The sequence below is a fragment of the Rhea americana genome, unplaced genomic scaffold (genome assembly GCF_003343005.1).
Source record: "Rhea americana isolate MKP2758 unplaced genomic scaffold, rheAme1 scaffold_264, whole genome shotgun sequence".
NCBI lineage: Eukaryota > Metazoa > Chordata > Aves > Rheiformes > Rheidae > Rhea > Rhea americana.
This window is the reverse complement of record NW_028186384.1, coordinates 1,144,112-1,153,180: the sequence shown is the minus strand read 5'-3', so window position 1 is coordinate 1,153,180 and position 9,069 is coordinate 1,144,112. Positions and strand designations below refer to the sequence as shown.

General features: G+C 41.7%; 1 protein-coding gene across 1 annotated transcript in view; it reads right to left on the bottom strand.

Moving 5' to 3' along the window:
- Positions 1-9,069, bottom strand: part of DIAPH1 (diaphanous related formin 1) — a 21,935-nt gene that overhangs the window by 2,780 nt on the left and 10,086 nt on the right. The window contains exons 9-15 of the mRNA XM_085307807.1: positions 8,939-9,049; positions 8,285-8,403; positions 6,192-6,308; positions 3,553-3,668; positions 2,901-2,965; positions 2,015-2,194; positions 1-431 (exon numbers count right to left, since the gene is read on the bottom strand). Coding sequence (XP_085163933.1) covers positions 1-431; positions 2,015-2,194; positions 2,901-2,965; positions 3,553-3,668; positions 6,192-6,308; positions 8,285-8,403; positions 8,939-9,049 — 1,139 coding nt within the window. The remainder of the gene's footprint in view (positions 432-2,014; positions 2,195-2,900; positions 2,966-3,552; positions 3,669-6,191; positions 6,309-8,284; positions 8,404-8,938; positions 9,050-9,069) is intronic.

The following is a 9,069-nucleotide window of genomic DNA, read 5'->3' as shown; positions in this document are numbered from 1 at the left end:
GCAGAGCCTGGAAGTGGAGGGGGCGGTGGGATGCCCCCAGAAACCACACCTGGGAGAGGAGGGGGCGGTGGGATGCCCCCAGAAGCAGAGCCTGGGAGAGGAGGGGGTGGTGGGATGCCCCCAGAAACCACACCTGGGAGAGGAGGGGGCGGTGGGATGCCCCCAGAAGCAGAGCCTGGGAGAGGAGGGGGCGGTGGGATGCCCCCAGAAACCGCACCCGGGAGAGGAGGGGGCGGTGGAGGCACTGGGGCCACTCTAGTTGCACCAGGCAGTAGAGGAGGTGGTGGGATGCCTCCAGAAACAGTGCCTGGGAGTGAAGGCGGTGGCTGGAGGTTCCCTGTATGCCCTGGAACTGAAGGAAGAAGCAAGGAAGAAGAGAATGAAGCCATTTCTCTCTTGGCGTCTTCAAGCTCTTTTTCCAACTTAGCAATCTAAAGAAAAGTAGAAGCAACATGCCATTACCAGCCATGCAGAGGTATCATGCTTAAACCTTTCCCAAATGATTGGGCCCATTGCAAAGCCCTATTCTTCCCTTCCCAAGATACTACCAAATTCCATTGTTAACGAAAAGGTAGAGCATACAGCAGCACAGCAGGTTATCTTTTATCTTCTTCATATGAAACTTATGGAAGGGGGACTCAAAGTCCCCATCTCTGAGCTGCTACAGGAAAGGAATCATTCCCACAGCACCATGGCCTCAGAAGGAATCCAGCCAGCCGGAGCAGGAAGCATAACACAAACAGCGCAAAAAAAAAAAAAAAAAAAAAAAAAAATTCTTTGGTTGAACCAGGCCTCAGAGAGCCTGTTGTGATTTACTGGATGGTCTCAATTGTTAGGAAGCTGATGAATACATAAAATGCCCCAGCAATTTCTGTCTAGGAATATCAGTAAGGGTGCTAGAGAGAGTGTAGGTCACAAAGAAAACCTGATTCTCTGTTTGCACCATCTGCCAATCCTACCATCATTAAAGTTTAAGAGGGGAAGAAAGACTACGTCAGCGTCAATAAAAAGAGTTACAGATACGACTCAGTAACTGTACTGAGGTCCTGATTTATGAACTGGAGAGCACCATATCAGAAGTTAAGGTAAAGTCAGTACAAAAAGCTGGGCTACGTTTGCAGACAAATGAATAAGAAAGTCTTCTCTCTCTCTCTCTTTTTTTTTTTTTTTTTTTTTTTTTCGATGAGACCATGGGGAGGAAAGATTTTCCAAGGGGCATTTCTCTCCAAGGTGAATTAGCCCTGCTTTGCTCAAAAGAAATTGCCTTCAGGAACCTTCAGGACACCCAGAGTCCATGCACTGGTGATGGTGTGTCCAACCCATCAGCACCTTACAAGTCCTTGCTGTGCAATGTCAAAGAACCAGACAGGCCTTCTCTTGCGTTGCATGGCCCCTTCTCATCATGTCCCCTCCTGTTCTCTCTCAGCTTTTGACCTAGTTCTGGCATCAGATAGTAAAAGCCAGATGAAATCAAGTCTTTTAACCATAGTAACCAACCAGAAGTCATTTCCACTGGTCAGCCCCTTCCTGCCTGATGGCAAAAAGTCAGTGCAGAGTAGTAGCTACCACAATCTGCCTGCCTATCTCAAGCAGTTCGAAGAGTACAGAAAAGTTTAATGTTTCTCTCCCTTAGCTGTCTGTTTGCTTCCTAATCTTGTCAATGGTAAACAGCAAGAGTGATAAGATCCAATAATAGAGAGGTTTTTCTTCCTCTGCTCCATAAGAAGATACTTACAGAAGTATGTTGCCTGAAAGGGATTTTAACAGGACTTTGATTTCAAGACTGTTCTGTATAAACAACTGCAAATGGCTCTATCTTGCTCTATATTCTTTTTCTCTCGGGTAAACAAGTCAATACAAAAAAAAAAGTGTGTATTTTCTATTCTATCACTTAAGGGACTCAACTGGCAGAAATTTCTGCATTAAGATCCAAAAATTTATTTCTTTGTTCAATCTTGGTTCTCCAGTGAGCAAAACCAAGTATACACAGACATGAGCCCATGAGCCTATTTACCTCCTCATTTAGCTGCGAGACTTTGCTTTCTAGCTCTTGCTTCTCTACAACAATTTGCTGTTTCTCCGCATCCAGTGTCTGCTTTTCACCACATATATCAAGGAGTTTTTGCTCAAAGTCACTTTCCATCTTCTTCATTTCAACTTGCAGCTCTTGACGTGCAGTCAGCTCTGAGTCCAGCTGCAGAGACAACACACACATGGGTTGAACAAGGATGTGCAATGAGTGGTAACAGTGTTTCGGGCGAGAAGGGGACAGATGGGGGCCTTCCTTTCTTTTTCTAAAAACCTCTCAGAACTTAGGTAACATTGCTCTCATGCAGTACTCCAATTACATAGAGATGAAGATTCATGCCTCTGCCTAATCCAAGAGGCAAAAAAAAATGTAACAGTCTTTGATCTCTAGTCTGGTAGTCTCCAAGTGAAACATGTTCACACTGGAGTACATGCAGAGACATCTTTCCTGCTGGGAAGAATTCCTTAGAGTTTTGGCACAGTCTCAAGGCAGTTACTTGCATGGCAGTGGCAGGAGCTGAACTTTTCAATTATATCCCATCACAGCTTCAATTATTAGGAATTTATTAGATAGGAACAGATAGAAACTGCAGGTGACTATCAGATCAGCCGCAAGTTCGAGGGGTATAAGTGTCCCATGCAGCATAGCACAGCTCAAACTTTCTCCCCTCACTGATAGCTACAATKTTTTTTAAATTAGGATGTAAACATATGCTCTTCTACTGACAAAAGGGTCAAGCACAATGTGTACAGCAGTAATTAATTAGGGTAAAGGGGCTGGCAGCACTGAGAGTCCAGTGTCAGATACAATAGGCATTATTCTGATTCCTGCCAACATATTTGCTACCCAGGCCACATCATCAGCCAAAAACCTTTTTCTCCAGTTCCACCGCTTTGGCCTCGCTTTTCTCCACCTTGGTTTGATCAATCAAGTTATCTAAAAATAAAAGGAAAGGAAATAAGATTAAGAAGAAACATCACCATTGTAAACAAGCTCCCCTTTTCCTTCTCCAACACCTCTCACATAAGCCGTACAGTGCGCCTGCTGATTCTCCACACCATTCATTTCAGGGCTGAGCTCTGCCCTTGCTGGAGAAACTTTGTCTCCCCTTTACCACACCACTGCTACAGAACCTCTGTCTGAGAATGGACATGCCCTTCTTTTTCCTATAATACATAAAATAATTGGTTTCTTCTGGAAGTTGCTCTCATCAAAAAGCATTGGCAGTGCTCCCTGTCCAAAACACAGCATTCTGGATTTTATATTAGTGGAATAACTGTGTGTGATGGAAGACATGCCCAAGTGAGGTGGTGAGGGACAGCCTAGATCTCTGTCCCAAGGATTTGGAAGGGAAGAGGACTAACACCAGAACACAGATCAGCTAGAAGACAAAATACAAAGAGAAGCAGGAAGATCTGGTGGAGAGCAGCTCAGATGAATACAGGGATTCAGTAAGAGTTTGTTCTAGAGCATGATCTAACTGGGCTAGTTTCAACAGAGCTATTATCAGCTAAAGGACTTACCAATTAACCCCTCAATGTTTATGTCAAGATGCCTGCACTTAAAGTCTGGATCGGCACCATTCTTGTACAGGATTATCTGGGAGACACATTCATCAATCAGCTTATAATACTGAGGTCTGCATTAGAAGAAGACAACGCAACAAAACATTAGTATCACTTCACAAAATAGATGGTTTTCAAGTAGTCCAAATAAGGAAACAGCGCACAACATCGTGTTGTTGAGTTTTTATAAGCACACAGTCATAACTTTTCAAGATTTCTGAGAATGGCCACATGGGTGATGAAAGCATAGAAAGGCTTCTACATGCAGGACAAACAAGCTTTCTCAAATAGCAACAGTGAAGGGGGGGGGGAGATAAATCTATAAAATGACAAAAGTCACATGCATAGGATTCTGTTGTTCACTGCTTATTCAAACAAGACCAGAGGCCATCAGGAGTCAAGTGGAAAACAAGAGGAGATAGCCCAATCTTCTCCTTCTGTAAAGAGCTACAAAATTCTTTGCTTTGGATCTTACAAATTTTACAGCTTCAAGAGGTGACCAGGTAAGCACATGGAAAACAAATTCATTTGGGGCTATTAAMTACACTGAAACTATGAATGATTCAAATGGTCTCCAACCAGTGTGCAGCTGGAGGCTAGGAGAGTACTCTTGGGAAGTCGTATATATGCTTCCCCCCTTTTTTACATGCTTCCCCAGACAGCAGCCCTTGGTCACTGTCACGGACAGGATACTAGGCTAGATATCTGGGCAGACCAAGAGATCAAATATATGCTCTGATCCCCTATGTTACGTTTTTTTTTTTTTTTTAAATAGCAAGTTTGCTTTTTAAGTAAGGCACATTCCACTTTGTCCCAGAATCTGCACTACAAGCAACAAAGCATTAAGACAAACTTCCCACCAGTACACTATATGAACCGTGAGTACACTCCATATTATTTAACCTTCAGCTTCTTGCCTAGCTTTTTCGCTAGTAGCACTTCCACCTCTAAACTAGCCCTTTATCCCAAGACTCTGCAGCACTAGGTTCCTTTTCTGTTCATACAAGCAGCAACTGGCTAACCCCTCCTGCTGGTAGTAAGCTTTACTTCCATTCTAGTAGGAACAATTTGTCCTGAGTTAATTCAAGAAACAACTTCCACAGGGCTTCACATTCACTGATGACCTAATGAAGAAGGCAGTTATTTTAGTTATTCTTCCAAGAAACATTTTCATCTTTCTGTTTTGTTATCTGCTTTATTTTATGCTCTTCTATCTAATGTTTTTTCTCTTTAAGTCAGGCATGGTATTTTTCCTCTTCTGAAATTCAAGTTCTGTTAAAACTGAGAGCATAAATTGTAAGTATAAAAAAATCCTACAACAACAACTGACTAATGCAAATCATGAACTCTACAGCCATTCCCAAGGAGGTATACAAATAAACTACATTTAGAGAAATTTACCCACGCTAAAACTTGTAAGATTATATCCTTAGCATGTTTTGGGCATAGCGGCAGACATAAGAGGCAGTACATATATAGATACAGAAAACATGGGGATGCAGACAAATTAAGCAGTCCAATGTCTTTATTTGAAATAGTGTGATAACATTTTTGTTTAAAGATCCCTCTTACAAGCAGGTCACCAGATATCATGGGCCAAACACAATTTCATTCATTTATTGTCATTAGAAGAATGATTCTAGGAGGACAAAGTCAAACATCTGCCTGGATCTTTTTCAATAACTCTTTGCACCTTTGGCACATACTCCCCTCTCCCACTACCAGGCTGAAACTATTACAGCACTTTTGGAAATCAAGACTTTCTTGACACTGTATTGCATGGTTGCAAAATGGCCTCAAAGGACAAAGAGTAACTTTAAAACTTTCAATCACCACTGCAAACATCCTAGTATACTCTTCAGTTTCACACTGTGTTCTCTAAGAGGGGCTTCTCAGTTTCAACATGTCGAAAAATCACCTATCCAAAATAAAAATGTTTGCTCGTTTTGAGTCTTTTGGAATTTCTGTGACCTCTTAAGAATGACCACTAATAACTCTAAGGCAAATTCAGTTTGTTCTCTAAAAATATTAGGGCCACTATGTTTAGGTAAGTCTAATCTGAAAACAGCTAGCTTTCAGAGATGCTCTTTAATCTTTAGTTTATGTTTCCCCCCACATTTTACTATGAATTTTTTTGTTTTTCTTATTAGTGTTCATTTTGTTAAACTAAGTGCAGCTGTGTTTTTCATTTAGTGACGCCTGAAACACAATGGTAAATATATAAGGCTTACGAGAATCATAACATTCCACTGCAAGTAGTGGATCATTAATACTGAGTTCAATAAAAATATAAAAAAAATTATGAAATTATTTCTTCTTGTTGTTAGTTTTTAGTACTTGTACTTAATTTTGTGCTTTTGTCTGATTCTTTCCATACTTGTGCTAATTTTCTTTTAAAGACTCTTCATTAGGAATTAACTTAATTTGTGTTTTTTGTCTGCTTTATTCTGCATTTGAGGCCAACTGAAGCTAAGAGAGCTTCTTGTATTACCTATGCAATTTTAATCCATTGCTCCCTCCAGTACAAAAGCAGTGCGCTAGAGACTACAAACAAACATTCATGTTATATCAGTCCAGTTTAAAATTTTCCTCCTCACCTGGCCTCGTAATCATTGCGAATTAGTAAAAGGTGCTGCAAGATGGAGAGGAAAAAAGGTTCTGCTTTGGAATCCTTCACCGTGTTGAGGAGAATCTGGAAGACTTCATTGAAATCAGTGAAAAATGGATTAAGGAAAATGCCTGAATGTCTTCCCAGAAACCTGTTATCTGCCTACTCTCTCACTCCTTTCTTGGTAAAAGCAGCTTTTCTGGGCATTGCTCTTACAAAGAGCTATTTACACTTCCCTCATAAGAAATTTTGCTGGAGATATCAGTGAAAGCATCACCTGAGAGGTGTGAAAAATGGGTGYGTGCACCTCTTTTTCCAGAAGGTTTCTACCTCCCATAAGGATGGGCAAAGAAAGGTTGCTAGCAGGTCATTCGTTTCCCTCTCACAGGAGACAGGCCAGGAGGAGGTCCATCTCCCTGTTCACCACCCAGTTCCACATGATCCCTTTGGATTTTTTCCATAATACTCTTATTTTCTCTTTCCTCTAAAAATTTAGTCCTACAGTTCTCCCTCACAACTGCACAAAGTCATTTTAACCAAAAAAAAAAAGGGGGGGGGAAGGGGAAATAAGTTTGCTGTGGAGACCAGAGAATTTAAGAATTTTCTTTCCCACAAGAGCACAAGAAAAAACATGGCAATTTTTTAAATTTAGTTTTGTGTGTGGTTTTTTTGTTTAAGAATAATTTTAGTTAAGGACAGCAGTAAACTAGCTGCAGTATCACAGCCAAGCAACACTAGGCATGCACTCTTTCACGGAAATATTTTGAAGAAGGCCACCCTTAGCTCCCGAACTGCAGGCCAAATAGAGCAGCACAGACCTACAGGCAACCAGACTTTCTCCCAGACGCCTTCTCTCTCTCTCTCACTTCCCTGTAAAAATAAAACAAAAAACAAACCCCTGAAATTCCCATTCTAGTTTCTGATGAGACAATTTAGTGACTCAGTGGATGCTGACAGAACTGATCTTATAAGTGGAAAGAGCACACAGGCCACTTCTGAGTGTTCCTATGTGAAACCGTTTCAGTTTAAGTCTCTTGCTCATATTGGCCCCCTGTTAGCAGGGCAACAGTAAGCTCTTTACCCATTTCTTCATGCCTGCCCACCTCTTCCCAAAGCCAGGCCTGAACCACCAGCTGCCTACCCAGCTTTCGAAGTCCCCATATATTAATCAAGATGAGAAGCGTCCTAGGATTTTGTCAGTACCGTTTCAAGGATAGCATTTGTCTTTTGATGATGAGTTATCTGGTCACCCTCCTGATCAGACTAAATCTATGCCCCAAACTAGCTGCAGCAGTAAAGTGTGGGTGCTGCAATACTCACACGATATGGCCCTATGATTACATCTCTCTATCCAGACAGAAGGATCCAGTAGTGACACTGGTATATAATTTAGGGAGAGCAGCAAAATGGACTGATGAAAATACTCTAAAATTACATTCCTGCAAAGCAGCTACTGTTTCACAGGCCCTCTGGTGGCTATCTCCAAAAGCTCACTGTATGTTGCACAGACAGATAACCTGTACTATGCACTGACCAAAAGACAAACCATAGCTTGCCATAAAGGCCAAAACCTGAGCACAGATGCAYGAAACCAAGCCGTGGTCCACAGACTCCCAAATCTCTGCAGCCAGTTCTGCCTCCTGTTGCTCACAGGCTCCAAGCACTTAACTGCAGACTGACCTCTAGCCAGATTCCTTTATTCTTTAGACAGTGAGTCAGAAATCCCAGAACGCAAAACTTTCCAGTAGATCTAATAACTACTACAGTCTTTGACAGAAAATTATCTGAATTCATCTTCTTTCTGACTTGGACTGGGTGAGTGGGTTTGAAAAAAAACCCAAAACCTAATCAGCACATATCCACCTCTCCACAAAGAGAGGGCTGTATGGAGATTTCTTTCTGAATACATACTCAGCCCCATGCCTGCCTGGTAGTATAAAGGGTTTGGATATATGCACTTTTTCTAGTCTGGTAGAGATTGCAGCTCTATTCATATTTCCACCTAGATGCAAGTTTAGAAATCTCCTAGGAACGTTAGCTTCCCCAAGCTCATCCTCAGCCCAGCAAATAGCAAAAGGATATTCCATTTCAATGCGAATGTCATCTAGACGGCTCCTGAGGTCCTCGGAGTCCTCCTCACCATGTTCTTCAAATATACTTAGTTGCACTTTCAGCTCTTCATTCTCCAGCATACGCAGCTCCTGCCAATGACATAAGCGTACTCAGAAACATCCAGTGAAAACTAACAGTCTTATAATATTAATCAAGCATTCCCAAGTCACAGGCTAGTAATTCTGAAGTGCATTGCTTGAAGATGGCAGTGGTTCAGAGGTTACAGTAAAGCTCAAACAAACATGGTCTGGATCAGGTTTGTTGAAAATATTCTTAAAGGTTTGAAAAAGGCCCCAGTAAAAGCACACGACCATACAGTGAGGCCAGCAGATACCAAAGGAACAGACCTCTAAAGGAGAACAAACAACATATTTGCAAGAGATTATCATGTGTTTACAGGAAAAAGCACTACCATTATTAAACAAATAAACAGTCTATGCTCAGAGCTGTATGTCTCTTCAAGTGCRGGCACTAAAAAGGCACTGAAAGGGCTGCATTACAGCATATCTCATTATGTCAGCTTTGCTTTGTCTGCTAAAAACATAGCATTTCTGAGTGTTTTTAATGGGGTCGTCATATTCAAGGGCCGGGGGCGAGGGAACAGGAAAGATGGCTGCTCCTTACCTTAAGAGTATGTTGCAGTCCAGAACGCATCAGCTCACTACGAATGTGAACTCTGAAGTCAAGTTCATCAGCAGGGCTGATCATGGCATTGATCAGCTGCATACAGGCCACCTAAAGGAAAAAAAAAAAAA